The sequence below is a fragment of the Corythoichthys intestinalis genome, chromosome 15 (assembly GCF_030265065.1).
Source record: "Corythoichthys intestinalis isolate RoL2023-P3 chromosome 15, ASM3026506v1, whole genome shotgun sequence".
Taxonomy (NCBI): domain Eukaryota; kingdom Metazoa; phylum Chordata; class Actinopteri; order Syngnathiformes; family Syngnathidae; genus Corythoichthys; species Corythoichthys intestinalis.
In genome coordinates this window covers 43,378,930-43,398,733 of record NC_080409.1, presented here as the reverse complement: position 1 = coordinate 43,398,733, position 19,804 = coordinate 43,378,930, and the positions used below count along the sequence as shown (strand labels likewise).

General features: G+C 38.3%; 1 protein-coding gene across 2 annotated transcripts in view; it reads right to left on the bottom strand.

The window, feature by feature from the left end:
• Positions 1-1,400: 1,400 nt before the first annotated feature.
• The window catches only part of kcnk10b (potassium channel, subfamily K, member 10b), a 41,705-nt gene continuing 23,301 nt past the window's right edge, over positions 1,401-19,804 (bottom strand). For both annotated transcript variants that reach the window (XM_057859579.1, XM_057859578.1), the window contains exons 3-7: positions 16,299-16,416; positions 8,451-8,611; positions 8,170-8,362; positions 7,953-8,095; positions 1,401-4,061 (exon numbers count right to left, since the gene is read on the bottom strand). In XM_057859579.1, the coding sequence (XP_057715562.1) occupies positions 3,414-4,061; positions 7,953-8,095; positions 8,170-8,362; positions 8,451-8,611; positions 16,299-16,416 (1,263 nt within the window). In that variant the 3' untranslated portion in view covers positions 1,401-3,413. The remainder of the gene's footprint in view (positions 4,062-7,952; positions 8,096-8,169; positions 8,363-8,450; positions 8,612-16,298; positions 16,417-19,804) is intronic.

Genomic DNA, 19,804 nt, shown 5'->3' with positions numbered 1-19,804 from the left:
AACTGAAAAGGCACATTTCTCCAACGTATGCCCGTGGACTTCCGGAAAAAGTAGGGGTTACAAAGGCTTGCCACTGGGGTGATACACTCAAAAGTAGATACTGTAGGTAGGTACCTGGGGTTTTACCAGACTTTGGGAACCTGAACAGGTTTTAGCCTTAGAAAAGCTACGTTCTAACAATAGAATAAAGCTGTTTTAAGCCCCTTTCACACACCTATCCCGGTAAATTCCCGTGTAAGGAGACGCGGGATTTATTCGCGTCATTGCTTTCACACATGGGGAGACATCCTGGGAATGACGCGGGTTGGAAACTTTCACAGACTTGTCCCGTGTTTCCCACTGGCGCTCTTTGTGCGGGGAGGGCTGCTGGCGCGATTTTAGAATCCGGACATTACGTCATATTTGGTCAGCATCGGCTTTCACATTCTGTTGGTCAGATCGTGTTTTGTTACAGAGCCGGTTGTGGGAGTGTTCCCGATGTCGTAACTGCAGCCAATTCAAGATCACTATGACTGAATTTCAGCCCAGGCGATCAAAAGAGACCGGTGCCGAGCCTAAGCGGAGTTTAAGGGGGGGCCAGGCCCCCCCTTGGTGGCCAAAAAGTGTCATTACACGTAATTGACTTTCCTATATATATAAAAGTTGTGAAGCAAGAAAACAAACCACAAAAATTAATGAAATGAACACAAAAAGATATTTTTATAATGGGTCAAAATTATTTGTCGAACAGATCATGTGACTAGCACCTTAGACGGTCATTTGCTTTGCATATTATTTTCAACAAAAAAAGAAAAAAATAGGAGAGGGCAATTTTTCAAATGATTTTTTTCTTTGATTGAATATATATATACATATATATATATATATGTATGTATATATATATATGTATGTATGTATATATATATATGTATGTGTATATATACATATATATATATATATATATATATATTTTTTTTTTTAATTGAAGCAACTTTTTGGGGGATTGAATGATTTAGAGACACAAATGTCCTACCCGTAATATGGCCCAAACACAAAAAGGATTGCTAAAATCAAAGAAAACTTTTTTAATGAAAAATTAAGTGTTCAAATGCAAATTTTTGAGTCCCAAATGTTTTTTCGCATTCAAAAACTTTTTTTTAATGACTGAAATGTTTCTTTTTTCTTTTCTTTTTTTTTTTTTGATTGAAGTGATTTTTCTTTTGGATATATATATACATATATATATATATATATATATACATATATATATATATATATATATATATATATATATATATATATATATATATATATACATATATATATATATATATATTTTTTTTTTTTTTTTGTATGAAGCAACTTAATTTGTGATTGAATAATAAAGACACAAACGTCCTAGCCAAAATGTGGCCCAAACACAAAACAACATTACTTCAATCAAAAAAAAAAAAAAAAATGACTTCAATCAAAAAAAAAATGAAAAAATGTAATAAAAAAATAACTTTCAAATGCATTTTTTGAGTTTCAAATTTATTTTTGCACGACCTGAACGCACCGCGTGACTGACATGACAAGAGAGCGGAACAGTGCGGTTGAGTTTACTTTCACTTTCAATGTTTTCCTGAGTACACAGTCAATTGCGTTTTGTGTTGGATAAGTTCTGAAATAAATGATAAAAACCTGACAAAGCAGGCGATTTCTTTGACAATGTAACCACAAAAATAATTGTCGACTTAACTTATAAAGACTGGCGAACGGTGGTCGGAGGAGGACTGTGGACATGTATTGTTGAGCCATTTCACGGATGCGCACCCCACGCTCATATTTCTCTATAATTTGCATCCTCATTTAGAAGGTAAGCGTCACCTTTTTCCTTGTTTCACCACCTGTACCAACCTTTTTAAAGCCTGTGTTGATTTCTGTCACAAGAAAAGTCAGCCATGCATCCTTCTGCGGTGCTGTCATGTCGTCGTATTTCGAGCACGTCGTCGGATGTAGAAACAAATAGCGAGTCGAATTTTACGTTGGATGTCGAAAAGATCGTGTGTCGAAGCAATCGTATGTCGAGGTACCACTGTATTTTAGTTTTAAACTCTTGAACGCGTCCCTCCGTTGTTTTCCGCTTTGAAGTACAACCTTGTTTCCGCAGTAGCGGACCCTAACATCGGCAACAAAATAAACCACACATTTCCAAAGATGGACGATGGACTTTCTTCCTCGGCTCTACGATAGTGTAGCAATTTAATTTTGTTATGTTTTCAGTTTAATTTAGCTATTTCCAGCTTGCTATGTTGATAATTGGGATGTTCGTTTACCGCTTTTCGTCTTAATTCAAAGACGATTGGCCCGCCATGATATTTACGTCATCAGCCATCGTGCTGTGACCCGAGAATTTAATGCCTGTTTTCCCGCACACCGCCTCCAGGGAAAGTTATATGAAGACGCGACTTGATAAATGTCCGCGTAAATTGCTTTAACATACAAGGACTGCCCGTTTAAATCCCGGGATTTAAACGGTGTTCAGGTGTATGTGAAAGGGGCTTTAGGTTGTACTTTGAGAGGCAGAAGTGGACTCCTTTTGAAAGTCTCGATTACTTTTTCTGATAAATAGTTTTCTGACAATTCTGGTCTGGAAACGTTCCCTTTGGCCTCAGTTTGCTTTAGATTCCAGTTAATTTTCCAAATTGTGTATATTTATCTTAGAATTGTACTTTGAGGAACAATAAAAGACTCCTACTCAAAGTCTACAATATATCCCTCGGTTTGGTGAGTTTTCCCAGCAAGTAGCTAAGCATTCTAGTTTTTGACAGTCCTGGTATACATCCGCACCTGTTCTACGTGGAATGCTTCAAGGGAGTCCAGAAAGTTTGGCTATTCACCCGCTTAATTTAAAACACCTCTTGTGTCCACAAGCTGACATGACTGCAGTCAACAGTGACTGCAGTCAATAGTGACTAGTCGTTCTGTTTTTTAACATTTCCGCTGTGCCAGGAGCTTTTCTAGGGGTCTAGAAATGATTCCTATGGAGTACAATTCTTTTAAAAATGTACCTCAAGGGGCAGAAGTGGGCTTGTTCCGTTACATGTCCCTCTGTCTGATGGGTTTTTTGAGGAAACGGAATCATTCTGGTTTTGGACAGTTCCCGTATGTATGTATATTGAGCTAAGAGTGTTCTTAGGAGTCCAGAAATTTCCCCCACGGCGTACTATTCCTGAATGTCAACCCTCTGGCTGATAAATGTTTTCAGCAAACAGCTAATCACTCTAGATTTAGACAGTTTTGTCTGCAGCCTTACAAGTAGGAGCGTTCCTTTGAGTCCATAAATTTTACCTATGGGGCATGATTCTTTTAGGCAGGACCTCAAGATGTGTGAAAAGAACTCCTGCTGACAGTTTATATCTCTTTATCTGAAGAGATTCTCCAGAGAACACCTAATCGTTCTGGTGTTTAGATAGCTCTGGAATACGTCCGTTCAACTTTGAGCGCTCCATAGAATACTGAGACAGGTTTGTCAAACTAGTGTTCCTCTCTTTCCTCTCCTGATTTTCCTCATCTAGCTCACCATCTTCTTCCACTCCTTCGCCCCGCTCTTCATCAACCATAACGTTCCCGTTGCTCACGCTGACGCTGGCCCGTCGAGAGTCCCCAGGGATGTTCCTCCGGATCTCGCGGTTCTTGCTGCGCCTGCCCAACTTAGTGAGTGAGCCAAAGCGCAGGTTGAAGAGGTTCTCCTCCGAAGAGGACGCCGTCTGCTGCGTCTGCTCGCCACAGCGGTGCTCATAGGGCTCGCATGCGCCTTTCAGGCGGAGGTTGTTCAGCTTGGTGTCGATGCTCTCCTGGGACGAAGTCTTGAAACGGCCAGCATCTAGGCTGGCAAAAACTGCCCTCTTCTCTGGGGAAAGCATGTCCAAAGAGTGCGCCCGCTGCTCCAGGCCGAGCTGGCGGCGCTCCATGCTTCGGATGGTGGCAGCCCGCTGCAACTTGTCATGGATCTCGACGCTCAGACGCCGCCGCGTCTCCCTGAATTCAGCACGAACGTTCGCCTTCCATTCAGCTGCATGAGCTTTAAATTCTCCAACCTGAGAAACATTTAGAAACACTATGTTAAACTTATTGCTGAATTTGACAGCAGACCAGTGGGAGGCATCTACACTAAAATATTCCATTTGGCTTTTGGCTCGAGAACCATGATACACCCTATTTGATAGCACACCAAAGCAACCATGCACACTACCAGTCTTCCATTAACATCCAAGCGTGAAGAAACAACACTACCTCGTGCAAATGCTCAAAAAACAAGTGGAACCTACGACTGTGACGCACATGTGCGAGACACATGCTCTTATGGACAGATTAATTATTCAAGGTTATTGCACCACCAATCCTTACAGAACGACCAGGGTCACTGTCCTTTTGTGCTGTGCAAAAAAAAATAAAAAATGGTTGTCTGGCAATTTTCAATGTTAAACCTGTTAAATATTTCTGGTAGCAACTTAGGCCAAGCCCGTACACTGATTCTTTGTACGTTTTTAGGCCATTAAACATTGAACGGGCTCAATGGACAAAGGCAGTCTGAACAGGCACGCCAAAAAATAAGACATGACATAAAATCGGAATTGTGCATTAAGACCTGCAGTATGAACCTAGCCTAATAAGCATTTTCGTCCAAAAGACTAAAGTCTGCGTCGACACTAGGACAGACAATTTTCGAGAGACAGCGAGAACCAAAAGTGGTATTTGCCATGTGGCAAAAATGTTTTGCCATGTGGCAAAAAATTTTGCCATGTGGCAAAATGTTTTTGCCATGTGGCATTTTTTTGCCACGTGGCAAAATGTTTTTGCCATGTGGCAATTTTTTTTGCCATGTGGCAATTTTTTTTCCCTGTGGCAAAATGGATTTTGCCATGTGGCATTTATTTGGGGTATGTGGCAAAATGCATTTTGGTTTGGGGGGTATATGGCATTTGGCATTTGGTATATGGCATGTGGCAAAAAATGCCACAAGGCAAAAAATTGTTGCCACATGGCAAAAACATTTTGCCACATGGCAAAAAAAAATGCCACATGGCAAAATCATTTTCACCACATAGCAAAAAAACATTTTGCCACATGGCAAAAAAAAAATGCCACATGGCAAAAAAAAATGCCACATGACAAAAACATTTTGCCACATGGCAAAAAAAATGCCACATGGCAAAAACCACTTTTGGTTTTCGGCCCTGCTGTTTCTCCAGGGTATTTTGCCGACTATTTTTATACCTGTCCACACTACGGTTAAGGTGCGTTTAAGGCTTCTGCAAGGTAAACCTGCATTTGCGCAAACTACGCATGCGTAGAAAGGAGCAGCCTTGTGTGTTACGTCATCGCCTGCATGGTTTACCTCTGAAGCGGAAACTCATTACTTTCAAAATTACTACACCTTTTTTGTGTTTTTTTGTTACACCACCATTTTGTGATCGCTGTTTTTTTCGTGAACACAATTGAACGCATCACGTGGGAGCGAGAGTGAAGGGAGGGCCCGCTCCTGAGTCGCAGAGTTGTGATTGAAATAAATCTTTAGAAAACAACAAAAACAAAAGCTTGACATCATTACTTGGGATGTTATAATCGATGCTCAGTTGCGCACTCACCACTTATATATCAAATAACAAATAGGAACATATAGTGTGGTACTGCGTATATTTCCTGGAAGCCGCAACCAGGAGTGCTTGTGCATAACAGTGGCGATCCTGGAAGTGGCAACAGTTTTGACAGGCGGAAATGTCATGAAAAATACTGATCGTGCGTCTCTTTGACAGGTGGTACCATGCAGTTCACTTTTCAGGGTTTAATTTTCCTCTACACATTTTTATATACTCATGTTCGGTCGGAACTGAGTTGGGAGGGGCCAGGCCCACAGCTGGCTGATCGGAGATGGGGGAGATGAGCTCTGTATGAAAACGCTCATCTCCGCGTAATCCGCGATGGCAGGACTACAAATGGACAAAGAATTGAAGGATATCATTGCGACGTAGTTTGAAGGTTCAAGAAAAATGTGTGGTAAAGAAAAGAGAAGCAGGAATGCCAAGTCTTGTTCATCCGCCTACATTGTTTACAATGCCGTCATGCTGCACTAAAAATGGCGACAGCTTGACATCATTTCCTTAGTATCAAATTGTTGTACAGACACACGAGTCTATATTAAGTGGCGGCTAATATAAGCCGGATAATTTATCTGTGGACCGTAAGTTCTTGCATGGATAAGAGGCAGATAAGTGTATGCTGACATGCCGTATAGTTTAACTAATTACACGTTTAAGGCCATTATCCGTCCTAGTGTTGACGTACAGTGGGGCAAATAAGTGTTTAGTCAACCACTAATTGTGCAAGTTCTCCCACTTGAAAATATTAGAGAAACCTGTAATTGTCAACATGGGTAAACCTCAACCATGAAAGACAGAATGTGGGGAAAAAAAACAAAATCACATTGTTTGATTTTTAAGGAATTTATTTGCAAATCATGGTGGAAAATAAGTATTTGGTCAATACCAAAAGTTTATCTCAATACTTTGTTATGTACCCTTTGTTGGGAATAACAGAGGCCAAACACTATAACTCTTCACAAGCTTTTCACACACTGTTGCTGGTATTTTGGCCCATTCCGCCATGCAGATCTCCTCTAGAGCAGTGATGTTTTGGGGTTGTCGTTGGGCAACACGGACTTTAAACTTCCTCCACAGATTTTCTATGGGGTTGAAATCTGAAGACTAGCTAGGCCACTCCAGGATCTTGAAATGCTTCTTACGAAGCCACTCCTTTGTTGCCCTGGCTGTGTATTGGGGTCATTGTCATGCTGAAAGACCCAGCCACGTCTCATCTTCAATGCCCTTGCTGATGGAAGGAGATTTTCACTCAAAATCTCTCGATACATGGCCCCATTAATTTTTTCCTTTACACAGATCAGTCGTCCTGGTCCCTTTCCACCCCCATGATTCACAGTGGGTATGGTGTTCTTCGGATGCAATTCAGTATTCTTTCTCCTCCAAACACAAGAACCTGTGTTTCTACCAAAAAGTTCTATTTTGGTTTCATCTGACCATAACACATTCTCCCAATCCTCGTCTAGATCGATCAAATGTTCTCTAGCGAACTGCAGACGGGCCTGGACGTGTACTGGCCCTGGCGGCGCATTGTGTTACTGAAAGTAGCCTTTGTTACTGTGGTCCCAGCTCTCTGTAGGTCATTCACTGGGTCCCCCCGTGTGGTTCTGAGATTTTTGCTCACCGTTCTTGTTATCATTTTGACGCCATGTGGTGAAATCTTGAAGTGAATCTTGAAGTCTTGTATGTCTTCCATTTTCCAATAATTGCTCCCACAGTTGATTTCTTTACACCAAGCGTTTTACCTGTTGCAGATTCAGTCTTCCCAGCCTGGTGCAGGTCTCCAGTTTTGTCTATGGTGTCCTTCGACATCTCTTTGGTCTTGGCCATAGTGGAGTTTGGAGTGTGACTGACTGATATTGTGGACAGGTGTCTTTTATACCGATAATGAGTTAAAACAGGTGCCATTAATACAGGTAACGAGTGGAGCCTTGTTAGACCTCATTAGAAGAAGTTAGACCTCTTTGACAGCCAGAAATCTTGCTTGTTTGTAGGTGACCAAATACTTATTTTCCACTCTAATTTGGAAATAAATTCTTTAAAAATCAAACAATGTGATTTTCTGTTTTTTTTTTTTCACATTCTCTCTCATGGTTGAGGTATACCCATGTTGACAATTACAGGCCTCTCTAATCTTTTCAAGTAGGAGAACTTGCACAATTGGTGGTTGACTAAATACTTATTTTCCCCACTGTAGCCTTAAGTCATGAAAAGGGTTGCCATAAATAACTGTTTCCAAGCCTGTGTACGGTCTTCTAACATGCTTGAAATCTATACCATGCTTAAAGAACCAACCCAGAAGTGTGATAAGCATGCCAGTGAAAGAAATACCTCTTCTTTGGTTTTCTTTGACAACACTCGAAGCCAGTCTCCAATCATGCTGAGGACAGCCGCAAAATAAGCCAAGCCCACCAGGATCCAGAACCACACCAGTGGCTTGTACCACTTCATGTAGTCAATCCTGCGGTTTCCGCCTAAAAAACAGAAATAAAACAATGACTTAAAATAGGCTTGACGATTGCCAGCACACGTCAGGTTGAATACAAACCAGCCACATAGTCGCCGATCCCCACTGTGGTGAGAGTGATGACAACAAAGTAGATGGCCTCCAGCGTAGTCCAGCCCTCGATGTGTTTAAAAATGACAGCCGGGACAGTGACGAAGACGATGCAACCAGCAAAAATAAAGAGGATGGTTGATGTCACCCGGATCTTTGTCTGGCTGATCTGTTTGTGTTTTTGCTGTTTGGGGACAGGGTAAATGGTAAACGGTTAATGGAGGACTCACAAAACCAGTATGCGTAATGATTTATCGATACTTGTAACTCACCCTAAAGATTTTCTCTACTCTCAAAATACTTTTCACAAAGATGGTGCCCAGCTGATCTCCAATCCCAGCCAACAGGAAGCCAAACAGAGGAATGCCGAAAATGGCATAAAGGATGCAAAAGATCTTGCCGCCCTCTGTACTGGGAGCGATGTTTCCATAACCTGATATTTAAAGAAATGAAGAAAGGTTTTTCCATTGACATCATTAACATTGACCTTGCTGACAAGCTTATAAAACGTAATAAAAACCTAATGAGGACATTTAAAGGGGCTCCATAGGAGGGAAATGAAGACGGTGGGTGGGAGAGACATTAAGACAAGATGATGTCCTTATGTAACATCATCAATACAAGGACTTATGTAATGTTCATGGAGGAAAGGGTCAGTGCTAAATAAGATCACAGAAAGTCGATAATTAAGTTGTCCTCAAGGGAAAATAACATTTTTTGTTGTCAGTACCTTAGTACGTTCGATGAGAATGAATTTAGTCATATCAGTTTTACGAATTTTCCACTTAGTGTTTAGCTTATCCATATTTCTACCAAATAGTGTGAGTCTGGTGAGTCGACCAGGGACAGGAAATATTTGAATTAGGGCTGTCAAACGATTAAAATTTTTAATCGAGTTAATTACAGCTTAAAAATTAATTAATCGTAATTAATCGCAATTCAAACCATCTATAAAATATGCCATATTTTTCTGTAAATTATATATATATTCTGTAAAATAAATTGTTGGAATGGAAAGATAAGACACAAGATGGATATATACATTCAACATACGGTACATAAGGACTGTATTTGTTTATTATAACAATAAATCAACAAGATGGCATTAACATTATTAAAATTCTGTTAAAGCGTTCCATGGATAGAAAGACTTGTAGTTCTTAAAAGAAAAATGTTAGTACAAGTTATAGAAATTTTATATTAAAATCCCTCTTAATGTTTTCGTTTTAATAAAATTTGTAAAATTTTCAATCAAAAAATAAACTAGTAGCCCGCCATTGTTGATGTCAATAATTACTTACACAATTCTCATGGGTGCTGAAGCCTATAAAATCAGTCGCACCCAAGCGCCAGCAGAGGGTGGCAAAACGCCATAAAACACAATTAACAAGTGGGCATTTCACTCTACTGTCATTTAAATCCGTCTGAGCGGGACATGTGAGTTAATTGCGTCAAATATTTTAACGTGATTAATTTTAAAAAATAATTACCGCCCGTTAACGCGATAATTTTGACAGCCCTAATTTGAATTTAACACAATCAAGCAGTGACGTGCATTCGGGGGAGGCAGACCCTCACCTGCCAGTCATGGAAAAATAAAAATGTGATTATTATATATATAGTTAATTTTATATTTTCTGTCATTTGGTATGTATTTATAAACAGTTTCTCATTTGAATCCAATTGGAGACTTTTTTCCCACCCGATTTAGAATATTAATTTTCGCATGCTCTATAACTCCTGCCAATGTCTGGTCCTGTTTTTCTTTATCTCTGGAAAAGAAAGTGACTTCCTAGTAGGTAAACAACAAAAATTAACATTGTTTTACTCATTAAACCAAATTTATCAACAAAAATGCATATTCTAACTGAGGAAAAAGTTAGGACACCCTACCACCTAATAGCTAGTGTTACCCCCTTTGGCTGAAATAACTTCAGTGAGACGCTCTTTGTAGCCATCTACCAGTCTTTGACATCGGTCTGAAGAAAGTTTGCCATACTCCTCAACGCAGAATACTTTCAGCTGTGAGATGTTTGAGGGGTTTCTTGAATATACAGCCTGTTTCAAGTCACCCCACAGCATCTGAATGGGAATAAGATATGGGCTTTGACTCGGCCATTCCAGGACTCGCTTCCTTTGCAGCCAGTACTTGGTGGATTTACTGGTATGTTTTGGGTCGTTGTCATGTTTCAGGGTCCAGCTTCACTTCAGCTTCAGCACCCTCTAATACACGATAGAATTCATGGTGGATTCTATGATGGTGAGCTGGCCAGGTCCTGCTGTAGCAAAGCATCCCCAAACCATGACACTTCCACCTCTATGCTGGAATACTGTATTGGGTTTACACCAAAGATGTCCTTTGTTTTGTGTCCAAATAATTCAATTTTCTAATTCATCTGTCCAAAGAACATTATTACAGAAGTCCTGGTCTTTGTCTACATTCACTCTGGCAAACCTCAGTCTGGCCTTCATGTTCTTCTTGGAGAGCAAAGGTTTCCTCCTTGCCAGTGGCGGACTTGGCAATTTTGGGGCCTAAGGTGAACATATCCAGGGGCCCTCTTCATGGGTCAGGGGTTAAAAAGGTGAGAAGGGTGTGGAGGAAATATGTTCTGGTACACTAGGGCTGTCTTAAACGACAAAATTTCTCCTGATTAGTCAGCCGACTAGTTTTATGATTAATCGACTAATCTGATAGTTTTCTTTTTTTTTTTTTTTTTTTTTTTACTAATTTTGCAATTAAATTTTTTGTTGACGCTTATTAATTCACAAAACTATTTTGGAACACTTAAATTCTTTATTAACCCTTGAGAGTCGAAGGACGCGCGTCCTCAGCGCACGTCGTCTTTGAAGCGCCCTCACGTTTTAAATACGTCACCCACATGCCGTTGGCTGGTCTCGTTTTAAAGTGCGGAAGTTGCGGTTTACTCTCGTTATTATTTGAAGTCAATCGACCAATTAAAACGTGAGATATTGTCATTTAAGTTTTATAGTTTTATTGTCCTCTCAAAAAAACATTAAAACGCTGCATGGATCATTTGTTTGTGTCTATATTTCCATCATTTCTTGTCCTTTTTCTAAACGGAAGCTCCATGAAAAAACCACAAATCAAACGAACCCTTTCGAAGTCACAGTGGAAGCACAAAATGCGTTTTTTAAATAAATATAACTGCCATGCGAGGTTCCACCGAACGAGAGGGAGGAGTGTTCTGAAGCAGCGAGGTGGCGAGCCGACGGCCGTTTGGATCGAGCAGCGACTTTGTGTGACTTTGAGAATGAACGGAAAACTAAATTTAGCGCAAGCAATTGTGCTATTTGATCAACTTGAGGAAGAGGATGGTCCAAATTCGTCATCATCGTCTTCTTCGGAAGAGTCCTCGAGTGAAGATAGTGACGTATTTGAACATGTGGGTGACGCCATCGACGAGCAGAGGTAAGCAAACACACTTTTTTTTTTTTAGGCTGGAAAAAGTTTCTTTTGAAAGTTTCTTTTGATATTGCATGACAAAGTTAATTTTGATGCAATATAAGTGTGTGTTTGTGTATATAATAATAAAATGTGCATATCAGATCAAAGTCGTACGTGAATTGTGTGTATCCAAGGCAGGAATTTATAATTGTGGTGATCTTCTTTCTATATGAAGATTAGGGATGTAGCACATATTCAGCTATGGTATTCTTTCTATTGTCATACATATAGATTTCCATTATTATTTATTGCTGTATATATATATTTTTTTATGTATTATTTTTTTCATGTACATTTATAGTGACAATGAAAGTAAAGTGAAATGAAAATGGAAGGGTGGAAAGAGGACCAACACCCCATGGAAGTGTGGGCTGTGTGATGTCGCCCTGTTTCGAATTCCAGGACGAAACTGCTTTTCGGAGTGGCATGCCTGAAAAAAATGTAACTTGTTTATTGTAAATATTTTTGAAAATACTTTTTTCCCCCCAATGTTATATATATATACATTTTTTCCCACAATCAGTCTTCTCAATTTGTGTATATAAATGTGTGTTCAAGAAGCTTGATTGTGTGTACATAGTTTTCATCAGGTGATGGGCCGCAATACCTAAACTCATAAAGAGATGGCCTCTAAACACTTTTTGTGTTAGATGGTATATATTTTTTCACTGTTCGGTCTGCTGTATATAACCTGTTTTGACTAGAGCATGTATAAAGGCAAAAAACGCCTATGCTATACCTGTTGTTTATGTTAAATTGTCAAATATAAGACTATTTATTCTAACTTTTTTTGGTTGAATGTTCATCCTAACATGTTGAATAAATATTACAAAGTTTCAAAACGGTTCGTTACGCATGTTTGGTTGTCAATTGGACATCAAAATTTAAAATTTTGACAAAACGATTGTGGAATTTTTGGTCTTTTTGGGCCCAAAATGATGATTTATAATTGGTCAGTGATGGAAACAACAGTTTGGACATGAAGTTCAAGGTGTCACAAAAAAAGGGACCAAACCAGGCCATCGTGAACAATTCTTTCTTTGAAATATAAAGGCAACTTCAAAGGCATGCAAAATCAGACAAAATAGGCCCAGACCTTAAAGGGTTAAAGTACAAATAATCATGTAAATAACAATAATCAATCACAAGCAATGAGGTTAAATGCTGATAGCATTTACTAGTGCAAAAGAATGGATAATAAACAGATTCAGAATACTGACTTTGCCTTTTCAGCACAATTCAAAACAATTCTTTAAAAAAAATTCTAGCAATATTATTATAGTATACTACTATATATAATAGTAGTATAATAATTATAATAATTATTCATTGCCAATCATATTTGTCATGAAGAGTGTCATTTGAAAGCTATTCTTAGTGTAGAATCTGTATTATGTAGTCTTTACTCAACATATTATAATATTAATTCTGAAGTATGTGGGATTAACTCCAGAAATCATTATTTATATGATGAACATGACGTACTTTTGCTGTTAACCAGCTGTTGAGTGTATGACTGATTGGAACTGTACTACATTGTTTCGCCACAGGGTGTTCTGTCGTGTATTTTATATTCGGTGTGAAGAAGAAGAAGAAAGTTAAAAGAGGCATTAGAGGCCTGTTCTCAACTTCTCCCTCACTGCGCTTTGGCTCTCATTGAGATGTGTTCAAAATAAACGATAGCAGACGTGCAAAGTAGCAAGTGAGATGTAAAAATAGCGAGCGTAGTGGCGTGAAAACCGCGGGAGAGCTAAGTGAAGCTAAGAAACAGCAAAGGTAAGCGACTGATACTCAGTCCGTCGTCGTGGAACAGTCCATTGTAGTGCGTGTGTAATGGGGGGGGGGGATAATATAAATTCAGCATTAAAATGTCTTTCTTTTTTGTTTTGTTATTTGTTTGTTTGGTATGCTGACATAATTATACATGATGAAAAGTTGGGGGTGCTGCTGGCTCCGGTGGCCCAAGCCGTTGCTCGTTGGGGCAAGGGCAGCTAGTTGGGGGCCCCCTACTGGTTGGGGGCCTAAGGCGATCGTCTACTTCGCCTGAATAGTAGATCCGCCTACGCTCTTTGCACACCACCCATGAAGGTTAAACTTGTGAAGTCTCTTTCTGATTGTACAGGCATGCGCGTTAACATCAACAGTAGCAAGAGGTCCCGTGTTGACATTTTAGGGTTTTTGGAGTGTGCAAGCATCTTGCTTTGTGCTCTCGGGGTGAACTTGCTTGGACGGCCAGACCAGGGCATGTTGGCAGTGGTTGTGAATGTTCTCCACTTGTAGACTATTTTCCGGACAGTGGAATGGCTGATTTTATATTCTTTTGAGATGTTTTGAAATCCCTTACCAGACTCGTAAGCGTCTACAATCTTCATTCTGAAGGCCTCAGACAGCTCCTTTGTTCTCACAATGGTGTTTTTTCCTCACTTCAACAGTCAGTCACTGTTGAAAGTATTCTGCGTTGAGGAGTGGGGCAAACTTTCTTCAGACCGATGTCAAAGACTGGTAGATGGCTACAAAAAGCGTCTCACTGAAGTTATTTTAGCCAAAGGGGGTAACACTAGCTATTAAGTGTTAGGGTGTCCTAACTTTTTCCTCTGTTAGAATATGCATATTTTTGATATACAGTATTTGGTTTAATGAGTAAAACAATGTTAAGTTTTGTTGTTTATCTGCAATTACATCACTTTCTTTTCCAGCGACAAAGAAAAACAAGATCAGACATTGATATGTGAACATTTCTTAATAAAGAACTGAATATTTAATGGGGTGTCCTAATTTATGTGAAATATATATTGTGGTGTGTTTGTAAATCTGACTGGAAGTCAGTGCCTCACTCGTCATGATCCTCACCGTACGTCATTGCAATCAAGCGCCTACTTAACAATATAGATCAGTGATCTCCTTAGCCAACCTAGCATAATCTGGCCATGGACATCTGCTTACATTTCCTTATACGTGTATTTTGCTGGGTCTGCCCTTCTGGACTCAAGAAAATCAGTTTCTTGTTCAGTCATGTCAAAAAAATAATAAACTGCATTTAAAGGGGATGAGAGGAGCCACTTTCATTTGGACGAATGATTATTTTTATGGTGCACCGTTGGATTTCTATGGGGAAAGCCTGCGTTTTGAGATAGAACTATATTTTTAGGCTAAAAATTGTAATTTAGAAGAAAACACAAAAACACTTTGACATTTTTTAAAGAAAACCTCTCAGTTTTTTAGCAAAAAAAAAAATCTATTTTGTGGCAAAATATGGCTTTTTTTTTCATCGTTCAACATTTAACCAATACAGTGATCCCTCGCTACTTCGCGCTTCAGACTTTGCGCCCTCAGTCTATCGCGGATTTTTTTTTTCTTTTCAATAAAAATTAATAAATAAATACATACAGATGAGCTGTGCCAAGCCGATCGCGTAGTCTCACTCATCTCCCTCCCTCACAATCTCTCAATGCTCTTTGTTGGTCAGGCAGTGCACAGGAGTAGCTTATTAAAGTTAACGATGATTGATAGACGATTGGGTTTGATCTTGCCAGAGACACCAACTTCAAAGCACCACATGCGTCAATCATCGTTTAACTTGTTAAACAGTTGCTGTGGCAACTCATTGTGTGTAAGTGAGCAGCTTGAGCGGATTTTAGTGGACTCCCTCAGTGAAGCATTTAATAAAGCCAAACAATTTTCTACTTAATTCGTTTTTCAAAAATAATTTGGTGGGACAGTAACACGTTTAAAACTTATCATAATTATTACATTTGAAGTGCTTAAAAACCATTTATCAAAATGTAAAAATAAATAGTTTGTTTTTTTTTAATTATACCTTGGGAAAAAAAGTGAAAAACCATGTCTTATACATATATATATATATATATATATATATATATATATATATATATATATATAATATATATATATATATATATATATATATATATATATATATATATATATATATATATATATATATATACTAAATCTGAATAAATACCGTATTGTCCCGAATATAAGATGGCCCTGATTATAAGACGATCCCCTCTTTTTCAAGACTCATATACAGAAAATAATTACAGTACATCTGAAACAAATGATTATAACAATATACGGTATTTGAGAGAAAAAGCATGTTATTTTGCCTTATTCAAATCTTAATATCTGAACATTTAAATATGTAAACTAAAGTGCAATCACAATAGTAAATGAATGGCTTCTGGTTTTTCAAATGTAAATAAACCAATCTATTGTGATAAAACAACAAAATTGCAATAACTGCGTTAACCATCAAAGTGAGGTCTAACTGTAACTGTAGTCTTGAAACAAATCTGAATAAGGAAAAACATCGCAATAAAATAATGCAAACTAGTTAAACTTGAGAGTAGCTGAGATCTGTCATGACAGAACATCGCTTCAATGATATCTGGCACCATCTAGCATCGTGAATGGGTTTAATGTCCAGACCCCGAATATAAGACGACTCCCACTTTTTCAATCTTATTTCAATGCAAAAATTCGGGCCAATACGGTACATTGAACGCACACACAAAAGAAAAAAAAAAAATGGTGTGGAGGGGGCTACTCCATGGTTTTTCACTTATCCCGCCGGGTTCCGGTCCCCATTAACCGCGAAAAATGAGGGATCGCTGTAGTAATGTTAAGTTACCGATGGTAGTGATGACAGTTCCGGCGAAGAAGAAAGCGCTGCCCAGGTCCCAGTAACTGGAGTTGTAGGATGTGTCTCCTAAAGGACTCACACCAGCACTCACGGCATCGATGGAATGCTAAAACACACACCAAACAGCATTTATTTTGACTTACAGCAGAGTGAACGCTAACTCATTAATGTAAACTTATGCATCTGTAAGGTGCATTGAAGAAACTCATGGTGCTCATTGTGGTGTTATTCACACTTGTCCTCTATCACGTCTCCATCTACTCTTTCTTTCCCATCAATGTTCAGTGTGAATTCTTTATTTCCCTGTCTCCATGACGACATGCACTCAGGCAAAGCTGTGCATGAGCCAACTCTCCTGGTGGTTTGATAGTAATGTGTGAACCCATCTTGAAACAATTTAGTACAATTTTATACAAAAGGTCGTGGAATAATAGTAGAATACTAATATCAAATTTTGGGTTACTTGGAAAACAATTTGAAATAATGATTAGCTGTGTTCTAACTTTGAAACGATCGTAGTTTACTGACAAAACATCGTTACGTGCATACCCTTTTAAAACTGGACATGTGGCTGTGCTCAAAATTAACCAATCACATTAAAACTCATGTTCAATCAGTGCCTCTGATTAACCCTAATACCCAAACACATGGCATTTCCGCGTGGGTTTAAAGACATTTTATACCCACTTGGCAATATATTGGGAGGAATTCTGTAAAATTGACATTATAAGCATTTTATTGAATTATCATAGCAAAACATGGCATTTTTGTGTTGCTAAATTCTTACGCTAAATGCGCTTGAATGCACTTCTCTCTCTCTCTCATTCAGGGCCGCCCCCACACATTATGTTCAAGCTTTTTGAGAGCTACCGCATTATGAAAAATGCAAACACTCTAGTGACATACATTTCGGATGCACATCCCACTTATTCTTATACCTAGTAAGGCACGTGTTCATGTCAAATCCCTCATCCCTTTTTTAAATTGACTCATTTTCATATCTATAATTAGCCGGACCAGATATAAATTTAACAAGATTCCGAATAGCCTATTTCTAGAGTGGTGGGATGGCTATAAATAGATCTGCATTATGTCTGAATACTTTATGAGCTGTTCTATTTATGGCTCTCGCCTGTTTGCCAGCCAACATGGTACTGCATTGAAAATGTGGAAAATCCTTTTTCCCGCACGTGCACTTTGCAGGAATGAGGACTCCCGAAGGACACTTTGTTTTGTTTTGCTCACACTATTTTCCACTTCTTTTCGGCGCACAGCAGCAAGCAACATTGGCAACTCATCCTTTAATGGTTTGTTTGAAATTAGTTTAAATTAATAAATGTACAAAAACATCAGAGGATTTTTGTGTCAAATTATTGCTCTGGAATGGTGAAAGATAAAAATAGGGGGGCAAAATATTGCAGTTTTGTTCTAAAATGGTGTGGCAAGAGTGTACTGTGAGGAGTATAAGTATTTGCACCCCTTGTGATATTAAAAGTTCACCCACTTAGAAAATAAGTAGAGGTCTGAAATTACAATCGTATATGCATTTCCACTCAAAGAGATGTATTCTAAAAGAAAATCCAGAAATAACATTGTATGATTTTTAAAAATATTGTTTTTGTAATTTACTGGGGTTCATACAGTGCTGGCCAAAAGTATTGGCACCCCTGCAATTCTGTCAGATAATGCTCAATTTCTCCCCAAAAATGATTAAAATTACAAATGCTTTGGTAGTTATATCGTCATTTATTTTGCTTACAATGAAAAAAATCAAATCATCATCATTTTACACAAAACTCAAAAAATGGGCTGGGCAAACGTATTGGCACTAGAGATGATCACGTCATTTTCAAAGTATCGGAATCGTCAAAAAAATATCGGATATGCTTTTTTAAAAATATATATATTTTTTTTAATTAAATCGTTTTCTAATTGTATTTAACGTTACAGACATAATATATTACACTGATCCGGAGTTTTTAGTTCAGGCTTAAGGTCGGGTTATCAAATTTATCCCGTTAACGGCAGTAATTAATTTTTTAAAAAATTTATCATGTTAAAATATTTAACGCAATTAACGCATGCGCTGCACGATCCACTCACGCATTGTCGTGTTAATCTATAATGGCGCCGTTTTACCTATATATAGAGCTAAAAGGCAGCGTAAAATGAGTAGAGTGAATTTTGGCAGCCTTTGGAGCCTTTTTTTAATTGGCTAAAGCCTTACAATCCCTTTCCCTACGATTAGAAATATCGTGGGAAGCAATGTGGGGAAGTAAGGTAGTAATTGATCTTTTTCTTAACACCATATGTTATTTCCCAATGCAGAGAAGATATATCAATTGGTTCCACTACGCACAGTCATGGTTGCACTTCCCATCAAGCATTTGGGCAGAACAGTTAAATGGCTACAGTATCATTTACTAAAAGCTCAACAAATACACTAGATGGCAATATTTAGTCACAATATTCAAGTCACATTTATCCTTTAAGAATTACAAGTCTTTCTAACCGTGGATCCCTCTCACAGAAAGAATGTTAATAATGTAAATGCCATCTGGAGGATTTATTGTCATACTAAACAAATACAGTGCTTATGTACTGTATGTTGAATGTATATATATTCGTCCGAGTTTTATTCATTTTTTTCTTAATGCATTACCAAAATGTAAATGATCGGGAAAAATTATCGGGAATGACTGGAATTGAATCAAGAGCAAAAAAAATAGCAATCGGATCGGAAAATATCGGGATCGGAAAAAGTTTTCTTTGATTGAAGCAATCTTTTTTGTCTGGGCCATATTATGATTTGGACATTTTTATCTAAATCATTCAATGCCCCAAAAAAATTGCTACATCAAAAAAAAAAAAAAAAAATCAATCAAAGAAGAAAAAAATTTTTTAAGATTTTTTTTTTCATTATTATTATTATGAAAATTATGAAAATTATATGCAAAGCAAATGACCGTCTAAGGTGCTCGAAAAAAATATATATATATATACATATAGGAAAGTCAATTACATGCAATGACAATTTTCGGCCACCAGGAGGAGCTTGGACCCCCTGCCCCCCCCCCTTAAAATCCGCTTATGGGTCACATAAGACCAAAGTAGAACTTTTTGGTGCAAACTTTACTCATCGTTTATGGAGGAAAACGAAGATTGAGTACAATCCCAAGAACACCATCCCTACTGTGAAGTATGGGGGTGGAAACCTCATGCTTTGGGGCTGCTTTTCCGCAAAGGTGACAGGACGACTGTGCTGTATAAAGCAGAGGATGAATGGTGAAGTGGGACCATTGACTGGCTTAGTCACTCCGGAGCTTTGAAATTGATGAATAACTAAGAAACTACACAGAATTTATTGAAATCTACTCCACCGACTAATTAAACCCCCGCTAACTCGAAGATTAAGCTTAATGTCAAAATTTCTGAACTTTCGGTTGAGGCAAAACACTGCTTTTTGGTGGAAAATTTGCATTACATCGCATTAT